At 40.3% G+C, this 21,584-nt stretch overlaps 1 protein-coding gene across 1 annotated transcript in view; it reads right to left on the bottom strand.

Moving 5' to 3' along the window:
• Nucleotides 1–429: 429 nt before the first annotated feature.
• NRK (Nik related kinase) overlaps nt 430–21,584 on the bottom strand; it is a 185,049-nt gene continuing 163,894 nt past the window's right edge. Inside the window, exons 30-32 of the mRNA XM_063431944.1 lie at nt 15,110–15,269; nt 7,153–7,292; nt 430–1,188 (exon numbers count right to left, since the gene is read on the bottom strand). Coding sequence (XP_063288014.1) covers nt 1,105–1,188; nt 7,153–7,292; nt 15,110–15,269 — 384 coding nt within the window. The 3' untranslated portion in view covers nt 430–1,104. The remainder of the gene's footprint in view (nt 1,189–7,152; nt 7,293–15,109; nt 15,270–21,584) is intronic.

Here is a 21,584-nt window from a genome sequence, read left to right as displayed (position 1 = left end):
AAGAATAATTTGAGAATAGGGTATAATAAAAGAAAACATAGGCCTTACCATTTCTTTTGATGAATTTGGTCTGTAAACTGTTCTTGCATAGACTGAATGCAAAGCATTCATATCATTGCACAGTATTTTTTGTGCTATGAAAACATTCGTATTTTATTTAAAATGTACTATATTAATACAGTAGAAATAGTAGAAAGGATAAACAATAACACATTATATTTTATATATTTCAGGTTTATATTTTCGTTTTCTTTTTTTCTAATGCCCATAAATGTGCTCTCATTTTATTTGTTTTGTCTGTACATTACATCAGTTTGCGGTAATAAATTCTTTTTAAAAAAAATGAATTAATTATAAGAAAAAAATTATTAAAATGAGATTTAATAAACTGCAAATGAATTTACAGTCTTCCGATAAATTGTTCTTTGTTCATTAGTCTTCAACTGGAATTGTTTTTTTTTTCTTTTTCTAGTTTACCTTGAGATTTCAATCACTTTATTTACAATCACCAGGATCATTTAATCTACATACATAGAACGCATTAATACTTCATGCTTTGTAAACGATAATTGAAACGTCACTCAAAATATGTTACAAATATATTTTACACTGCAGGATGCTGGGAATCTAAATTCTACGGATATTGCTTGTCCTTCAAGTAAAATAGTTCATTACAGTGTTGAGTATAATCGATACCCAAAAATACTGAGGAAAAAAGTGCAATAACTTGTAATTCAGTACTAATATAATAAGTAAACATATTTTTCATTTTCTTTAACTCTTTGACATCTTTTGGCTCACCCACAACAAAATGCTAGTTTTCAATAAGTCAATCTATTTCTGATACAATGCATATGTGCAAAATTCTTAAATAATAAGTATATTAATCACCTTTAAATATTTTAATGCTACATTTATTTTTTTGCCCCCCACATCGGGGGACATCAATGAAGGGGACATCAATGAAGTCCATCTGTCATATAGATGAACCCGTGGGTCTGATCGTCACTAATTAATGGTGCACATTGACGAGGAAGATTTAAACTCTTTCAGTATTTTCTTTTTCTTTCTTTCCTTTTTTCCTCACCAAAAGTTTGAGTACGTTTACCAGTTAAACATCATATTTTGTCCGAGGGTCATGAAGTATATCTGACTGCAGCCAGCAGATTGTATTGACGCAAAAAAAACCTGAAAAATAAAATTGTACATAGGTTTAATTTTTTTTTTTTTTCATCGACTGTGCTTCAGAATGAAGAAATAACGGGTGGATATTTATTATTCGTACTTTTTTTTATTCACTTAACCTTGAACATATTGCGCAGCATTTAAAAAGGAGATATATAAAAAAAAAAAAATGAACAGTTTTAGGTAAATAGAAATAAAAGATGAAAAGAGTCCCACTCAAAACGTATAATGTATCATTTGAAATTGCGGGACAAAGTTTAGAAACTGCAGCAATCACCAAAGAAACCAACAAGATGTTCCTTTGTCGATTCTCTATTTTTAGAAATCTGTCTTACAATAGCTTTAAAAAAAAAAAAACAACACTTTGAGATGTCTTTTGTTTTCATGCAAGCAAATAAACAGCGCATTGTATTAAGAAGAAAACTCATTGTGAAAATCTAGTCTTGCTCATTGAAAGCTAAGGTACAATCTATATGATAGTTCTAAAGTGCCTTAAAAGTCCGATGGATGGATTTGAACAATATTCAGAATTTTTGTAAATTAATCCATCAAGTTGTTTTCCATTCTTTTTTTTTTTTTGTCAATCTTTCTTTTATTAAGGCATGTAGAATGGGGTACAGAAGAGAAATTGGGGGAAACATTCGAGAGATTTACAGCATAGGGTTGATACATCAATCAGAGAGTAGATAATGTTTCCAGAATTGCGATGCCTCATTTTTAAAATTTTGTTATTAAACTTCAGTTTGTAAATACAGGCTATGGACCATTGTTTTCCATTCTTGTCTTCACATTTATTGATTAAAAAAAAAAAAAAAGTTCAGAAACATAAATTAGATTATTTTTTTTTTTTTTTGCGGTGCAAGAAATGATACAGGTTAACCTGCAATGCCACAACGACAAAAGCAGGCAAGACAAGTTACATGACGAGACAATGCACAATGTTATAATATGAAGAGATTAAGCAAGGCAAATGTGTCTAAAACTCTGAATATATGCTGCAGTTAAGCTATTCAAGATACAAATTGAGTTTTCTGAATAGTAAATGCTTGGAACATGCTAGGCAGATATGGGGAGGCAGAGACTGTTGGAGTTGAGCTAGCCACTGTGGTACTAAATGGAAGGAGAGTGATGTGTGATGTGTGGGGGGACCATTAGTGGAAACAGGCTGGGTTCATGGCATATCAGACCAAACGTGGTACTTATGCAGCAAATAGGCTAGTGTCCAGTTTATATTATGTCAGGCTAGGCCTTCACATCTTAACTTATTCTAGGGGGATGTTGCTTAGCGAGGAGACAGGATTTTAGGCTAAAATAGATCTTAGGAAAACAAAACAAGCGTATGCATTATGTTTAGCTAATCGGAAGGTGTTTTACCCAGCGCTTCAGCCAGATTTAACTTAAGAGTCTCAGTGCATCCCTCAGCCCACGCCAGCGGCTGGTATGGTGTTGGCCCCCAGAGTGGCATTGTCAGAGTTGCCCAGAGGTAATGTCCACAGGTCGGTATTGTTTCTCTCAGTCAGGGTCTGTGTGCAATGGAGACAGGTGGGTATGTTGTGTTTTGGCGGATTCGCCGTTCCGTTCCAGTTTCCTGCCTCTCCGGCTCCGGGCCTTAGTGAGAGCTCTTGCCTTGTGTCCATGGAGCCTCCCAATCTCGGTATTTGGCTCGGGGGCCTGCGGGTTCTCCCTGTCCCGGGCGTCCCCACGGGTGTATGGAGGGCATGGAGTGAACTCCTGGTGGTCTCCCAGCCCAGAAGGGTGTCGGGCAGTCAGGACAGCAGTTTCGGACGCCCTCCTGGTAGGTGATGCTGGCTTGATTTCCGTCTTGGTTTCACAGGCTTCCCTCTGCTCTAGTGCTGGTAGGTCCAAGTTGCTCCGCTTCAGTTGCGGTTCGGCGGCCATTTTGGTAGCGCTGTGCTGGTTGCTCATGTGTCGCTTGCCTGTCTGTAATGAGGTAAGCGATTGTAGTCTGGCCTCTAGCTTGCGCCAGAAATTGTCAAAGATTGCATCCAACCTCTGTAAGGTCCCATGCTGTGGGTCTGTAGGCTTGGGGGGACGCGTGGCATCCGCAATGCTGGTCCTGCGTCGTGTTGCGTGCTTTTCAGTGCAGTCCCCCACTGCACCCTCTCTGGTCTAAGTTTGCCTCCCTGATGTGGACTGTGATCACCCCCGACGTTCCCGGGCGGGGAGTAACAGGGCTCCTGCTTGCTATGCGCCGGCATCTTGTGGCGCCGGACCGGGAGATCAGCCGCCTCTCCCACTCTACGAGCGCCAGGCCTCATGTCAAAAGTCGGTCGGCCAGCTGGCCTCAGATTGGTTGCAGACCTCAGTGTCAGTTTAGTGCCCCTTTTTGGGTCAGGTAAGTCTATTTGGGTTGCCAGCTTTGAGTTGTTTAGGGCCATAAATGACAGAAATTGCCCTATTGTCTGAGGAGCTCTGCAGTAGCACGTCTGTCTTCCATGCTGGTCAGGCCCCACCCCCTAAATTAGATTTTTTTTAAATGTATTTTTTGCTGAATTTTATTTTTTGTACTTCGGAGATGTTAATGAATTAAAATGATAACACAAGAAAACGAGATGTTCCATCAGGGTTCAGCTCCTATCCACAGTTATCTTTCAGATTAGATGGGCCAGTTATCAAATAACAGGACTGCTCATTTGTCAGCAGGGACATCAGCCATTATTTTTGGGATGCAAACCCTTTATGTGCTTCCTAAGGCGTGAAAAAAAATGCAAAGCAAATCATTCATATCAGCATGGCCAATTACGGACATTCAAATCAAGATTTCTGTACAGTTTGGCAGGGCCCCGTTAAAATAGTTTAACAGAGCGGAAAATAATATTCTTTAATAATATCAGGAGATGTCCTTACGTTATTTTTCTTTTAACTATAACTATACTTATTTAGAAGAATCACTGTTCTCTTTTTTCCTTGTTTATAACTATAGTGTATCTATTCTTTTATGTGTCCTCACTTTAACCCCTTCACTACCAAGCACACTTTGCTTTCAGAAATCTTCAGAAACAAATTATGTATAGCTAGTATTTAAATGTAGGATTAAAAACACAGAGAGAGGGTGAATGACGGGGAGAGGAGAGAGAGAGAGAGAGAGAGAGAAAGAACGACAGAGAGAGAGAGAGAGAGAGAGAGAGAGAGAAATAGCCCAGCATACTTATTTGGTGTTTATTTGGTGTTTATTTGGAACTTGGTGCCAATTGTAGCATCATCATAAAATAAAATCAGAATGTAAAAATAATAATGTAGGAAGAATATATAAAGAATATGGAAATAATGGCCAATAAAGTACAGTTACACTAAACTGTGCCATACAAAGGAATTTTAATATGCTAGAGCACTGTACTATTAATTCACATACTGTACTAGTTAATCTTCCACTCTTTCCCCCACCAGACTGTTACAATCCATGAACTACTGGGACACTCTAGACACCATAACCACTTCATGTTATTGAGAGCTGCCCATAATTGGTATGAATTGATATGGTTAATGAGGAAAAGTGACCACCTAAGGTAAAACTCCAGTAATGGAGAAGCCAATTGTGGCCAGGGACACTCATCCAGTGCCAGCCAAGTGACATTAACTCTGTGGGAAAGTGCCCTGGGACTCCAGACACCATAACCACTTAAATGACTGCCCCTTTAAGTTACTAGTTCACTTACTTACTATACAGGAAGAGTTGCCTATTATTTAGAATACCCATACATATATGTATAGGGTCAGAACAAAGCTTTGTTGGATAAATGTATTTTTCTAGACTATGAACTTAATTTATTGACCAAAAGGATAAGTAAATAAGGCTCAATGAGTTAAAATTAAATTTGCCTCCCTTTGTAATGCGAAATGAATGTACAAACAAATGCCCACACTTATAGCAGTAAAAGAGTTACTAACCATTTTTATTTAATTAGCTTGTCTAGAATTTCTTAGGATACTCTGACAACTTATGCTCACATTAAATTCCACACTCGGCATAATGAATGTATTGTTTTAGTACTTTTACTGCAATATCGTTAATTCTACATTCTGCAATATTAAAATGCTGTTTTGGCCGTTTTATTGAAGTACATATTTTAGGGGCAGCAGAGGACACAAGTTCACGTGCCTCTCTCATCATCAGACAGCTCAGTATTATTCACAGATCATTCCATTATAATGTAACTAATACATATTGTAATGCTATCCATTAAATGGTGATACATGTTTAGAACACACTTTAACTTCATAAAAAAAACAAAAAAAACTTGTTTTACTAACAATATAATAAATGTGTCAAAAAAACTAAACAAAATATAATTCACCCCAAAAATGTAAAATGACCAAACCTGTGGAAAAGGGTATATATTACTGTGTTTACGTGAATAGCCTAAATTGCATCTTTAGATCATATTTTTAGCTGTTCACTATTAACATGCAAAATGAAAAAATATAAAATAACCCCCAACCCCACATTTTAACCACATACATTAAAGGACCACTGTAGGCACCCAGGCAGGGTTAATCCAGCCTCTAGTAGCTGTCTCACTGACAGCCACTAGAGGCCGCTTCCGTGATTCTCACTGTGAAAATCACCGTGAGAAGACACTGACGCCCAAAGGAAAGCATTGAGTAATGCTTTCCTTCGAGCATTTTTAATGCGCGCGCGGCTCTGGCCATGTATGCGCATCCGGCTCCACTCGGGAGCCAATGTCGGAGGGGGAGGAGAAGTCACCAGTGCCGAGACGCCCGGCACTGGATAAAGGTAAGTGGCTGAAGGGGTTTCAACCCCTTCAGCCCAGCGGGAGGGGGGCCATGAGGGTAGGGGGGACCTTAGGAAAATGAGTTTGTTTTCCTGGCACTATAGTGGTCCTTAAAGCTTGATAGCCTTGTATGTGTAGGGTAGCTACAAACTGGTCAGTGAAACAAGTAGATTAGAAGATTGGGGTTCTAAATCAAATCTCAAGAGTTCCGGCATGGCCAGATCTAACATTAAGCAAAGTAGGCACCTGTCCTGTAGGGGATTCTGTTTTAATACTTAAAATGTACTTTTATTGCTCTTAAGTGGACTAAGCAGAGTCCTAGGAGCCTTACCCAGTGTCATCTGTTGTCCAATCAGCTTCCTAATGTTGACAACAGAGCTGCATGTAGAGTTTTAGAAGGTGTAAAACTCAGCACTGTCTGAGCTCCTCCAGTGTCTGTGTGTGAGGCCGGATAGGAATTCGACAGGATCACTTCCTATCTGCCACTATCAGCCTCTCACACAGGAAGTGTCTTGTATTAGTTAAACACACTGTATAACCTCTACTGCAACTCTTCTAGCAATTATAGGAGGGTGACTGGACTACAGAAGATACAGAAGGAGGGGGATTACTTTACAAACAATCCACATGCCCTGTATACCTCTTTCACCTTAACTATAAATATAACCCCTCCAAAAACCTAAAAAAAACAACAGCCATACCTTAATCCCAAATGTAAGCCCTACAACCTTAAACCCGAAAAACAACAACAATGTAATCCTTGATTTAAATCACCCAATATCCCTCATACTAATAAAACTTTAACTCTGACATGTAAATCCAGCCCTGACTTCCTGGATTATTTGGTATGAAATGGGTTTGCTAGTTTAAACAGATAATGGGTTAATAGTGACCAGCTGACCAGTAACCTGAACCTCAAGGTCTATAAATGCTTCCCTACGCTGGTAATTAAATTGTTGCCGTAAAAATAACCGAGTGCCATTTTGTAAAACAATTTTATCCTTCATAAGTGTTGTGCCAATCAAGGGCAATTTGCTAATAAATACTTATGTGTCGAAAAAAAAAACATATATAACTTTTTTTTTTACATAATATCTAAATGTGTTGTATTTTGTTAATGAGCCTAAAAGGAAGCAATGTCACGGATTTTCTGCGAACTTTACACAGATAATTCCCTTGGCGGGATGTAGTATATGGATTGCGCATACTTTACCTTGTCATTTCTTTCACACAGAAACTTTAACTTTTGTGCCTTCTTGTGCATGAAAACACCTTCCAGAGTTCCAGTTTCCCCAGAGCGCAGTTCAATCGCCTTCTCACCCCAACCCATTACTTGATTAGATTGGAGATAAGCTGGAAAAAAATAACAACAATATTTTCACAATTAGCATTCAAATGTCTGATTAATTATCCTAACATTATTTCTGTAGTCATTTTAATTTCGTAAACTGCAAGTTGCCAGGTACTATTTTTTTTTTTTTTTTTATGTAAACATTGTACACTGTGATTTTGAGAAAGGTATGTCATTTTTCAGGATCTTCAATATAGGCCACAATGTCTTCGTTCAGGTATGATAGCTGTTACTGACATCCATAGCTTATAGCGTTTAGCCATCAGAGATCCCGATGCCAGCATGAAGCCACGCGGAGATTGGTATGCGGTCGTCAGAAAGCTTTAGAGACCGTGGCCAAAGAGAACAGCAGCTGAGTGAAATGAGGCAAAGGAAGTCAGTATGACAGATACAGATCTGCACCTGATGCTGTGTTAAGGCTGGATCCAAGCTAGCTCTTTCCATGGGCCAATATCCTAATTATTTATAGATGTTTTTACACAACATTCTAAAAGGGTTTCATTTTGCCTTCTTTAACTTAGGCTGTAATGTAGAGTCTAAATTCCCGTGAACCACCATATGTGGGTTACAATGAGACTGCAGTAGTATTTATGGCGGACGTGCTACCTACATATTATATCAGCATCATCAACATTTTAAAGAGGAAGATGGTTTATAGAGGTCTAGCTATTTATCTTTACACACATTTTATATTATATATGCCTATATATACACATTTTTTTACCCAACAGATTTTGAACATTCACTTTCAATGCATTGCTAGAGAGTGCATAATAAAATAGGGGACAGCAAGTCTTGAATATGGGCATCACGTTTCAAATGGACACAGGGCAGGTTAGAAGACGGTGGTCAGACCGAGGGAACGGTGTGTTAGGGATGCTAGAGACAGAGCAAAGGTTGGAGAAAACAAGGTTGAGGTTATTACCGGCTATGTGTGTTGATCCATTGGAGGAGGTGATAGAAGTCTAGATGCTGTTTAATTGTTAGGTTGATTAATAGGGATGTAGCATGTTAGCGACCAGGGAACCGACAAGCATTTGCAGGTGACATCAGAATCTACATTATCAAAATTAATAAATGTATGACAGTAAAATTATCATAATGCCAATATCTTTTTACTGCTATGAGACACATTACTTTATTGCCGTGGGACAATGTGATACACTTGTATACTACAAATATTCAGAGCTCCAGAAAAAGACACCGGAAAATGAAAAAGAAACAAGTAAATGTGGGCTTCAAAAAAGAACTGCCATTTAGAACGAGAGTCCCTTGGGAGGCTGGTATATTGCCCAAAGTGCACAATTATTAGCTTTCAATCTCAACACTGGTCACTGAGTACAGAGAAAATATCAACTCTCCAGCTCTTCCTTAATGTCCTCCGTCAAGTCTCACATGAAAGCTTTTGTGCACACAATTGTGTGTATATATATATATATATATATATATATATATATATATATATATATATCTCAATATTTTGATTGTATTTTGCTTGTTGAGAAAGAATTAATCAAAATGGTATTGACAGATTTTTCCAGCAGAATACAAAGCGGCTTTAGAATAGAGAGAAAAATTGAACGCCTCTAATGCGTTCCTGCAAATTGACAGAGTTAAATAATGTCTTTGGGCTTTAAGAGATTAAAGCTGAATCTAACCTCTGATAAAGACTAGTTCCATGTTTAATTCTCCTGGCCGACAAGCTAGGTGAAAAGCAAAACAATTGTACTGAAAATAACAAACAAATGGAATCAAATTGCATCCTGGAGGTTCGGAGTGATTAAGCTATTGATTAACATTATACAGTGTCTCCAAGGGAAGAGTCGAGTATTGACTATATAAACAGTATCTTCAAGCCTTCTCAGATGGTTTTATAGAGCAGCTTTTGCATTTACTGAAGTCTTTCTAATGCTTATTTCTTTTCTACTTTGCTAGTTAGTAGTGCAGAACACCTTTTCACCAGAATATACAACTAAAACAAGAGCATTTTGATTGGTCCGTGCTGTAGAATATAAATGGTGGCATATGTTTTTGAAAGATGTTCTTTTCTGGTTCAGTGGACCAAGCTGAGATGCACTGGACCCAGCGAGGACGTTTGCCAATGAAAATGGCAGATGCAGGCAGGGCTGAATTAATGAGCTAACACAAGGCCTCTGAAGTGGATTGCTGAACTTATTATTGTAAAATGCATCATAGATTAATCTTTTATTCCTTAAAATGTTACATGGATAAGAGGTGTCCCTCTGGCTTTTCAATTTACATCTGGGGTCAAACATATTCAAAAACAGATTCAAATTCTATGCCTTGTTGCACAGTAAAAAGCCTATTCACTCTCGACTGAACGCATTTAACTCTTTCACCTTCAATCATTTGCCACAAAATGATAAGGAAAATATATATTTAGTAGTCATCTTGCTATTGGTAATTGTGATGTTAGTCTGACGGGGCCTCCATCACTCCAGTGACCTAGATTTGCTGTATAGACTTACAGTCAAGAGAGCCAATGTCAAAAGAACAAACTGGAAAATGGTTTGTTCAATATTTTTTTTTTATTTTTTTTTAACATTCTGCTTTTAGTGAAACCATCCTTTGAAAAGATATATGAAAAGTGAAAAGTGCTTATAGTTAAAATATGCTAAGATATACATTAATTTTGTTCGAAAGAACCTCTGATATTCTAAATGACAGCATACAAAGATGCACAATTTAAGGACCTTTGCCTTAAATTACATTTGTGTGTCTGTCATACTCTAACAGTATTTTATACAAATAATAGTCTCTCTATAAACAGCGTAAAAGGCTGTAACAAGCAGATGGATGTAGTGTAAACTAGGGCAATTATTCTAGAGTAATGTGAACGATCACGTAAAATGCAATGGCAATAAGCAAGGGTCCACTAGGTGCCCGTGGCTGTACCTCTCATTCTGCATACTGCTATAGCATATTAGCAGTGGAGTCATATTCTTTATTTGCAGAAATCAATAAAATCAGATACAATAATATTTTTTATTGATGGTGAAAATCATGGATTTTTAAATGAATTGAAAGTTAATTTTAAGATTATTTATTGAACATTAGTATGTGATACTTAGCCCATCTGATGTCAAAAAGCAAACTCTTACACAAGGTTTCCCATGTGCAATCTTAAATCCAGCCACTAGCGGGATTTGGTGGTTTGTATATGTGACATTGGCTTACTGACTAAATTTTGCAATTTTGTTGTCAAGTCACTATAACTCAATGTCCTTGGTTTATTCAGTGATATCAGGAAGGTGAAAATTGTAAGTAAGAATGAAGTAAGAATGAAAAATGGAGCATATCATGACTCTAGTTCTGCTATGGTTTTTGACCTAGCCATTTTGGAATTGTAATTAAATATGCAGATTTTTTTTTTTTTTTATTTATTTTTTAAGAACAACTTATGAACTGTGATGTAAGCAAGCAATATTTATTTTGAGAGTCACAGAATCTTTGAAAAGAATCCTAATGACTATGCTAGGACTTATATTATCATGTATGTCATGTGTCTAAATTTCATTTATATCTCCATCTTACACAATTTGGAAGCAAAGCGTCTGGTTGTAAAAACTAATTAAACTGTAAAGTTCCCTATTGTTAGACATCTGAAGACATCCTTGTGGATTTATAATTAAATTGCAGGATTTTACTGGAGGGCATGCAAGCACCTTTTTGACTGGAAGGAAAAATGAATTTTACTGAGTCAGATGCCATGTCAAAAGTAGCCTTTAAGCTACCTCTGGAAATGTTAGTTATTTTGGAAAATAAAACCTCACAAGCACTAGGGCAGCTTGTAAAATTGAAGGACAACACCTGATGTAAATCATCGTTTTGTGATATGTAAGGGGGGTGGAGGGGAGTAGCATTATCAAGCAGAAAAGGTGTTGCAGTCGACTAGTTTGTGTTAAGAAGCTATTAAATGGCAACTTGCATGGTATGGATCAAAACCTAACAAGGAGACAGGAAGTGACTGGTAAAAGCTATTGTCAGTCTTTAAGTTTGATAGATTTATCTAAATACCTCTGAGGAGGCAAAAGATTTGAAGATGAACAGGCAAATATAGTTGGTAACTAAAGTCAAGACTGGGATTCCAGAAATATTTGTGAATAGGTCAGGTCATGGGATGCTAAAGACCCGGGTAGTCAAAGTGTAAGGTGATAACCTAGAAAAACACACAGGAATGCACTTTGATGCCTAGATAACCCCAATAGGACAAGGTACTCTTCTAGGTGCCAGAATAAATAGCCATTGAGGACACTTTGTTTCTACTAGATGGTGCACATGGATGTGAGGAAATGAGGACCAACTCTAGGAGACAAATAATGACAAAAAAGCACATTATTAAAGGGAATGAATTAGCAGAGTATGATGCCAGAGTTGACATACATGGAAACAGGGTAATGTTCAGGGATCCTAAAGACAGGTATCAATATTTATGTTTTTCCCACAACCCCCCCTCCCCCCACATATTTAAAGAATGCATTCTGTTTATTACAGCCCTAAGTCAACATGTTTGTGGCCATCTCTGAGGCACCTCATGGTACACCATTGTGTCACTAGTTAACATTGGCAATCCATTGTAACAAGGCACCTGTTCCAAACTATAACATACAGTGATATCTTTTCAATTGCTTCCAAACATGGGGATTGTTTAACTGAAGTTGATGATTCAAGATGAAAAAAAACAACAACCTGTAAACGGGAAAACAGCCTCTAGGTGGAGTTAGCCCTGGCAGGTAATTATTGCAGTATATTAAAAACTGAAATAATTACCACTGATGGGTTAAGGGACATGGGGCACTGCACCCAGACCACTTTAACGAGCTGAAGTGGTATGGGTGCCTATAGTGTCCCTTTAAGGAGACCCCAGTCATGTGCAAATAAGCCAAAAACAGAGTTATAGAGGACAGGCAAAAACTTAATAGCTTGTCCTTTATTTATTTGGATAAAATACAGAAAGACACGTCAGTTATATGTAATCTTTACTGACTTACTTGTCTTACTTATCTTCCCTTCTATAAAACAAATAATAGTACAAGATACTTTACACTTTATCTTGTCTCCCCTCTGGAATACAGACGAGATGTCAATAGCTATCAAGATTGACAGGAATAAAACAAAGCAGTTTGCATCCCTGACAACATCTGCCACAGTAACTGAAATCTATTTTGATCGGTGAATCGCTGATAATATTTAGAGTATGGAAGCTATTAGCATGGAAGCAAAACCAATATGTCCTAGTTCTGTTTTTAATTACAAAGTGCGTAGGCACACATCTGCCTAGATGGATATACAATATGGGCCAGTGATGGCTAAACTTAAAGGAACACTATAGTCACCTAAATTACTTTAGCTAAATAAAGCAGTTTTAGTGTATAGATCATTCCCCTGCAATTTCACTGCTCAATTCACTGTCATTTAGGAGTTAAATCACTTTGTTTCTGTTTATGCAGCCCTAGCCACACCTCCCCTGGCTATGATTGACAGAGCCTGCATGAAAAAAACTGGTTTCACTTTCAAACTGATGTAATTTACCTTAAATAATTGTATCTCAATCTCTAAATTGAACTTTAATCACATACAGGAGGCTCTTGCAGGGTCTAGCAAGCTATTAACACAGCAGGGGATAAGAAAATCTTAATTAAACAGAACTTGCAATAAAGAAAGCCTAAATAGGGCTCTCTTTACAGGAAGTGTTTATGGAAGGCTGTGCAAGTCACATGCAGGGAGGTGTGACTAGGGTTCATAAACAAAGGGATTTAACTCCTAAATGGCAGATGATTGAATAGTGAGGCTGCAGGGGCATGTTCTATACACCAAAACTGCTTCATTAAGCTAAAGTTGTTCAGGTGACTATAGTGTCCCTTTAAAACTCCAGTGGTTTATGAATTACAAGATGTGCAGACAGGCCCGACTTAGTCCACAAACTTCTGCAATGCCAAGGGCAGACTGTAGATGCTATAGGATTTAACTGCAAGGTATTACTGGAATACGGGTAATGGCTAAGAAAATTCAATATAATTTACAAGTAGCTGCGCATGTTGTAGTTTCATATACATGTGATATTTGGATCTTTGGATCTTGACAAAGACCTGGATGGGGTCGAAACGTTGATTTGATTTACGCAGCATTTGAGACTTAAAATACACTTTTTTGATGTTTGAAGACCTGTGAGTGCATCATTGTTTGTTTATTTTCTATATATTAACGTTAACGAACTGCACCCAGGCAAGTAAGTATCTACAATTTTGTCAGTTAAAGGAGGAGTGCCAAGTTATCTTTAAAAAAATAAATATATATATATATATATATATATATATATATCCAGCTATGCCTTTGCTATATTAATATAAATTGATGTATGTATATATATATATATATATATATATATATAAAAATACACACACACACACCTGTTTATCTTAATTAGAAGGCCACAAAAACACCTCTTACAGATGGAAATTTAACATGAACCCAGTGGAAGGCCTGCATAATGGCTTTTGACTGACACTGATCTAGTGACCCATTTTTGATATAATGTTTGAACCCTCCAATTATCAATATTCTTTCACATTTTTGTTTGTGCTCTATAGATGGCATTATATATGGATGAGGTAGAATTCAAGTTGTTGTTTTTTTTTTTCCGAGACCCAAACTGTACAAATTAATTTTATTTCATGAATGGCTGAACAGATTTCCACTAAACTTGGTAATTTTGCAGTAATTTGGAAAGTGATGCTGCATATCTAATTGAGTACAAATCCCTCTTGCCCGTCAGAAGTTGAATTTAGGAAAAAAAAAATGTATAACCGTCTCAATTTTAACTACAGTTTTATGGGTTTAAAATGCATTAAATGAAAATGATAGAAAAAAGATGCTTGGAAATGTATATTGTTTTTGCACCTTATGTTTAGAGCCTCATTGCACATTTTGTATATAACACATCATCTTCATTATTCTGTCCTCCACAAATGTTATTATTTTATTCTATTTTTTTTAAACCTTTTGAACAGGGACAACACAATGACGTGCCCATCTCTACCCTATCTTATTGTAACCAGCACTATCTTAAAACCAATTAGACAGCTGCCACCATAAGGGGTCGCTGTGTGTGTATGTGTTTGCAGAACTGGCCATTTGCTCTCTGTTTTTAACATTTTGTATTTTTGCAGTTCACACATGCATATCCTATCTGTTAAGATGTTCACTGATCATGCACACTTGTAAAGTTATTCACTAAAGTTAGAATTGTTAGGAATTCAAAGTGGATGTCACATTTAAGACAAAATGAACGAATTGAAAAATGATCCAAGTTGGCAATGCTTCTAGCTCAGTTACCTTTAGGTTTAAATTTCGCATTCACTTTGAATTTACTTTAAATTCCTGACAGTTTTTTTACTTTCGTGAAAAACTCAGAATGAGTCGTGCAACTGCCATGAATCAGTTTCAGTGACATCAAGTTCCGATGCTAATGCAAGTGTTCCATTCATCAACTGACATGCTCAGCCAATCGATGACATTCTATTGGATGCAAGTAATGTTAAGGTAAGGTAGAAGTGGAACCTCTGCATTAACAAAAGATGTGCAGAGATCTGAATGCAGGTGCCTCAGGAATGCAGGTGCCTCAGAGGAAGAACCTGGTGTAGCACCTGCTGCTTTTTGACACCATAACCCATGCATGCTCATGTAGTGGTTATGGTGCTTAGAATATCTCATTAACACTATTAAACTCAGTCTATTTTTCATTTTGTGCCACTGGTGATTGCAGTTGTACTGAATGCACCATTAATAGTGTACATACCCACAGAAGCTGGCATCTCGCCCCACTGTAAAACCGTTTCCTTTGTAAAGCGTCCATACGTGTCAATATAGACTCCTTCGTCTTCATAGCTAAGCAGCAGTTCCATCCCATTTGTGTTGGGCAGGATAATAATTGCATGTGGGTGTATGTTTCCTTGGATCTGAAATAAAAATGCTTTGTGATTTATATAAAAAATAAAGAAAAATACCTGCAACCTAGATAGAAACGTCGTGAGAAAGGTCAGCATTGAATAACTTGAAATATTGGTGAATTTTAGCTGAATATAAGAAACAAAATTGCTGTTAATTGTTTTGACTCATGATTGAGGTTTTAAAGACTACCAGCATGTTATTCACTAAAATGTTGGCGGGAGTTCAAATTCAATTTCTAATTTTAGGCCAAAATGGCAGAATTGCTAAATATATCTCTAAACCAGCTAGGTTTCCATATTGTAAATAGTAATGTCGCGAACATAAAATTTTCGGTTCGCGAATGGCGAACGCGAACTTCCGCAAATGTTCGCGAACCGGCGAACCGCCATAGACTTCAATGGGCAGGCGAATTTTAAAACCCACAGGGACTCTTTCTGGCCACAATAGTGATGGGAAAGTTGTTTGAAGGGGACCAACACCTGGACTGTGGCATGCCGGAGGGGGATCCATGGCAAAACTCCCATGGAAAATTACACAGTTGATGCAGAGTCTGGTTTTAATCCATAAAGGGCATAAATCACCTAACATTCCTAAATCACAATGGATATGGATTGACACCTGACATATGACATATTGACACCTTGACATATGGATTGACACCTGTCCTCAGAGACCCGGATACACATTGACACAGAGCAGAATAGGGACTGTTCCTCCTACATAGGGTCACTTGGCAGATATGGATTGACACCTGTCCTAAGGATCCCTGATACACACTGACACAGAGCAGAATAGGGACTGTTCCCCCTACATAGGGTCACTTGGCAGATATGGATTGACACCTATCCTAAGGATCCCTGATACACACTGGGGGGACCTACTGTCCTCCCCCCGCCCCCACCCCTGCGTGGTGGGTGGGGGCCATAAAAATAATGAGGGGGGACCTACTGTCCTCCCCCCGGCCCCCAACCCTGCGCGGTGGGTGGGGGCCATAAAGCACAATGGGGGGAGGACCTACTGTCCTAAGGTCGGGGGCCCTAAAAAATACAATAAGGTGGGGGGACCTACTGTCCTCCCCCCGGCCCCCATCACTGCGCGGTGGGTGGGGGCCATAAAGCACAATGGGGGGAGGACCTACTGTCCTAAGGTCGGGGGCCCTAAAAAATACAATAAGGTGGGGGACCTACTGTCCCCCCCCCAGCCCCCGACCCTGAGTGGTGGGTGGGGGCCCTAAATAAAAATTCCCCCCCCAATCAAAGGTGACTAGGGGTCCCCAAGCCCCTAGTCACCCACCCCCCACCTCAAAAAAAGATATCTCCTACCTACTCCCCTCACCCTAAAAAATAGTAAAGGGGGAATAAAATAACTAACCTGTAAAGAAAAATTCAACTTACCATTTGACGTCTTCTTTTTTCTAAAATCTTCTTTTTTCAGCCCCAAAAAAGGCCAAATAAAAAGCCATAAGAACCGACGCAATTGAAAAAAAAAAAGAAAAAAAAAAAAAAACGAACGCAAAAAATAATAATCCGGGGCGGGGCCTGACCAGCAAGATGGCCGGACGTGTTTTCTCACAGCTCCGACCTTACACTGCAGAATCTCAGGCAAAACTACATACAAATGGTAAAGTGACCCACCTGGAGTACCGGTGGAGAGTCACTGCATCTACCGGCACCCACCGTACACCGGCATCGTTCCAGCCAGAGCTACCTCTGCAGCCCACTGTGCCCGGGGATTGGGGGAGGCGGCCGATCTCCCGACCCGGCGAGCACACGACTCTGAAACCACTCAACTACCTCGAACCCCCCCCCCTCTGGACCGGTGGGGGTTATCCCGGTCCCCGATGGCGCACCTACTGGCTCACATCCACAAGCCCTGACAGGGCACACGGAGCGGCTGTACTGCCACGTGAGCTCCAAGATGGCCGCCGGAGGAAAGCCTGAAGCAAAGCACCCACAGGGAGAAGACCGCATAGCTCAAGCCTTTGAAAGATTCTGGGCGCAGTTCTGGAGTGCGGTCCACCCTCAAGCGAAGACACCAGCGACGAAACATGTGGCCCCAACCCGACCTCCCGGACACCGCATCGTACAGCAACCCATTAAAAGAGGCCTGATCAAGGCACCAACAGAGCAGAGGAAGAGAAGGCAACAGGCCTATTCCCGCCAAAAGCCCCGACCTGCGGAGTCCCTTCACAGCCGCATACAGCAGTCTCTAAAGAGACATTCCTCTGGAAGCTCATCCTTTGCCCAGAAAGCCAGCGAAGGGAAGCAGCGTGGAGGAAGATCTAGAGCCCTGCACCCAGCTGCAGCTACAGATGGGATCCCTAAGACTGTAACGCTGGACTGTGCAAAGGTCTGGGGGAGATGGGTGGCTGATCGGGGAGGCCCATACTACCTACCATTCAGCAATGGGAGACTCTATGCAAAGGGTATAGGTTAAACCTTACCAGTTTTTTAGGGATCACCACCCTGTCTCGCTAGGTTACTACCCACGGGTATTAACTCCTTCATGTTACTCTACTGTGAGTGTGCCCTGCACACTACTACCTTATGTTATTACGCCCAAATGGCCCTCACATACTTCTAGTTATGGATTCACTCTTGTATTGATCGTAAAAATACACAAAATGTGCAATGTATGAGAAGCCATACCACTGTTACTGTTTGTTTGTAATCCTGCTAGCACTAGCTGTTATGGTGGTACAAATTCTGCCTGTTATCTAATGCACAATTAAATAACGCCTTTTTTATTTAATTTTTCAATTTTTAAACAATGCATGTTTATATGTATAAAACTGCCTGTGTTAAATCCTGCTTAACATACGACAGGTAGGATAGGCTATCTCCCTTAGCGCGAATGGTTGCGCAGATCAGTTAATGAGACTACCTTCCTGCAATGGCCCATATGTGGGGTTGGTTGACTCCTGGCTAACATTGATACCAGCTATTTGGGCACTGCATGCATTCCAGACCCATGTTAAGACACAAGCTTTTATTTTATGCCATACTAGCACTTTTCTTTTCAGCGCCTAATAGCATCACGAGTACTCACGTGACAGCTAATATAGAGAGCTACTTACACAACAATTCTCTACTACTCACTGACACATACAATGTCTTGTCCGCGCACTAGCATACTACGCTCTCTGCACAAGTGGTAAGGTGCCCGTACAGTTAATTGCGACCCAGTGTTTTTTTTTTTCACAATATGAAACTTAAGTCTAAACGTTGAGCATTGCCTGTTTGTCTAGTTTCAATTACTTGCTAAGACATATCTGCCTGTCTAATTACTAATACTGAAAAATGTGCTGATTTTCTAAATGCCATGTAGTTGTTATGTTGATTTAAACTTGCTTGCTTCTGCTGTCGTGGCATTGCCGGCATCACTGTACTAATCTGCACAACAAAAATAAAGAATTCAAAAAAAAATTAAAAAAAAGAATCCATCTTCACCCATGGAGGGCTCCGCGCAGACTGAGCTCTGCAGGGCGGGGGAAGGCTTATAAAGCCTTGCCACGCCCTGCAATTAGGCTAAGAACACTCTGATTGGCTGGTTTAAGCCAATCAGAGCGCTCTTTGTCATTTTACCCAGCGTGGGAAAATTCCAAAAGAACTTTCCCACGCTGTGTAAAATGACATAGAACACTCTGATTGGTTAGATTCTAAGCCCATCAATCACAGTGCTCTGTGTCATTTTACACAGCGTGGGAAAGTTCTTTGGAATTTTCCCACGCTGTGTAAAATGACAAAGAGCACTCTGATTGGTGGGCTTGGAATCTAACCAATCAGAGTGTTCTGTGTAATTTTACACAGCGTGGGAAAGTTCTTTGGAATTTTCCCACGCTGTGTAAAATGACAAAGAGCACTCTGATTGGTGGGCTTGGAATCTAACCAATCAGAGTGCTCTGTGTCATTTTACACAGCGTGGGAAAGTTCTTTAGAATTTTCCCACGCTGTGTAAAATGACAAAGACCACTCTGATTGGCTTAAACCAGCCAATCAGAGTGTTCTTAGCCTAATTGCAGGGCGTGGCAAGGATTTATAAGCCTTCCCCGCCAATGCAGAGCTCAGTCTGCACGGAGCCCTCCATGGGTGAAGATGGATTATTTTATTTATTTTTTTAAATTGCGTTGGTTCTCATGGCTTTTTAATTTGGCCTTTTATGATGCTGAAAACAGAAGATTTTGGAAAAAAGAAGACGTCAAATGGTAAGTTGAATTTTTCTTTACAGGTTAGTTATTTTATTCCCCCCTCACTATTTTTTAGAGTGACGGGGGTAGGTAGGGGGTAACTTATTTTGGGGTGGGTGACTAGGGGCTTGGGGACCCCTAGTCACCTTTGATTGGGGGGGATTTTTATTTAGGGCCCCCACCCACCACTCAGGGGTGGGGGCTGGGGGGGGACAGTAGGTCCCCCCCTTATTTTTTTTTTAGGGCCCCCAACCCCCGCTCAGGGGTGGGGGCCAGGGGGGAGGACAGTAGGTCCTCCTCTCATTATTTTTATGGCCCCCACCCACCGCGCAGGGGTGAGGGCCAGGGGGGGAGGACAGTAGGTCCCCCTCATTATTTTTATGACCCCCACCCACCGTGCAGGGGTGGGGGCGGGGGGAGGACAGTAGGTCCCCCCCATTGTGATTTATGGCCCCCACCCACCGCGCAGGGGTGGGGGCGCGGGGGAGGACAGTAGGTGTATCTGCAGTAACACAGAGTGTCTGGAGGGAGTATCTGCAGTAACACAGGGTGTCTGGAGGGTGTATCTGCAGTAACACAGAGTGTCTGGAGGGTGTATCTGCAGTAACACAGAGTGTCTGGAGGGAGTATCTGCAGTAATACAGAGTGTCTGGGGGGAGTATCTGCAGTAATACAGAGTGTCTGGGGGGAGTATCTGCAGTACACAGAGTGTCTGGAGGGAGTATCTGCAGTAACACAGTGTCTGGAGGGAGTATTTGCAGTAATACAGAGTGTCTGGAGGGAGTATCTGCAGTAACACAGGGTGTCTGGAGGGAGTATCTGCATTAACACAGAGTGTCTGGAGGGAGATCTTGTTAATCAAACAACATTTTCCAAGATGGTGCTTTCAGTCAGTACCAGAGTTGCAGAAGAAAAAGGTTATCCTACTTAAAGCCCTGACACTAGTAGCTTATTACCTAAACAGTACTGCAACCACTTTAGTCTTTTGAAGTGATCATGGTGGTATGAGTTTGGATGTGCAGTGTTTCTGCTTGAAATATTGCACATGCTATGAGTTATATTTGTGTGCTGGGGCAACTTGCATTTATAATAAAAGTTTATAGTAAAAGTTAAAGTATACTTATCAGATTTACTTCTGGTGCACCCACGTCACTGGAAGTGATGCAAGATCAGCTGCGTGCATGCGCACTTGCTGATCTCGGGGTATAGAATTCATGCTCGCCACTTCCAATGACGCAGGATCAGCTACTCTTCTATTCTGGAGGTGTACTGCGCATGTGCATGGCACACCCTCCAGATATAGAAATCTGACGGGTGTACTGCACATGCACGCGGCACATCCATCAGATAGCATGTGGAAGTGACGTCCGTATAGAAATATGATAGATATACTTTTCTGATAGGACACCGGTGTCATAAATCTATATGTTTCAGATTTCTATACGGATGTCACTTCAGGTGCACCCGCGGCAACGGAAGTGACGCGAGATCAGCTGCGTGCATGCTTGCTACCATGTCTCGGGGTATAGAATTCTGATAGAATTCGGCTGAGGCGCCACGCGATCAGCTGGGCCACTAACCTAAAATGTGTACCGTGCATGCACATGGCACATCCTTCCGATATAGAAATCTGATGGGTGTATTGTGCATGGGTTTATAGTAAAAGTTAAAGTATACTTATCAGATTTACTTCTGGTGCACCCACGTCACTGGAAGTGATGCAAGATCAGCTGCGTGCATGCGCACTTGCTGATCTCGGGGTATAGAATTCATGCTCGCCACCTCCAATGACGCAGGATCAGCTACTCTTCTATTCTGGAGGTGTACTGCGCATGTGCATGGCACACCCTCCAGATATAGAAATCTGACGGGTGTACTGCACATGCACGCGGCACATCCATCAGATAGCATGTGGAAGTGACGTCCGTATAGAAATATGATAGATATACTTTTCTGATAGGACACCGGTGTCATAAATTTATATGTTTCAGATTTCTATACGGATGTCACTTCAGGTGCACCCGCGGCAACGGAAGTGACGCGAGATCAGCTGCGTGCATGCTTGCTACCATGTCTCGGGGTATAGAATTCTGATAGAATTCGGACTGAGGCGCCGCGCGATCAGCTGGGCCACTAA

Source organism: Pelobates fuscus, chromosome 9 (genome assembly GCF_036172605.1).
Source record: "Pelobates fuscus isolate aPelFus1 chromosome 9, aPelFus1.pri, whole genome shotgun sequence".
NCBI classification, from domain to species: domain Eukaryota; kingdom Metazoa; phylum Chordata; class Amphibia; order Anura; family Pelobatidae; genus Pelobates; species Pelobates fuscus.
This window is presented reverse-complemented; position numbering and strand designations above follow the sequence as displayed.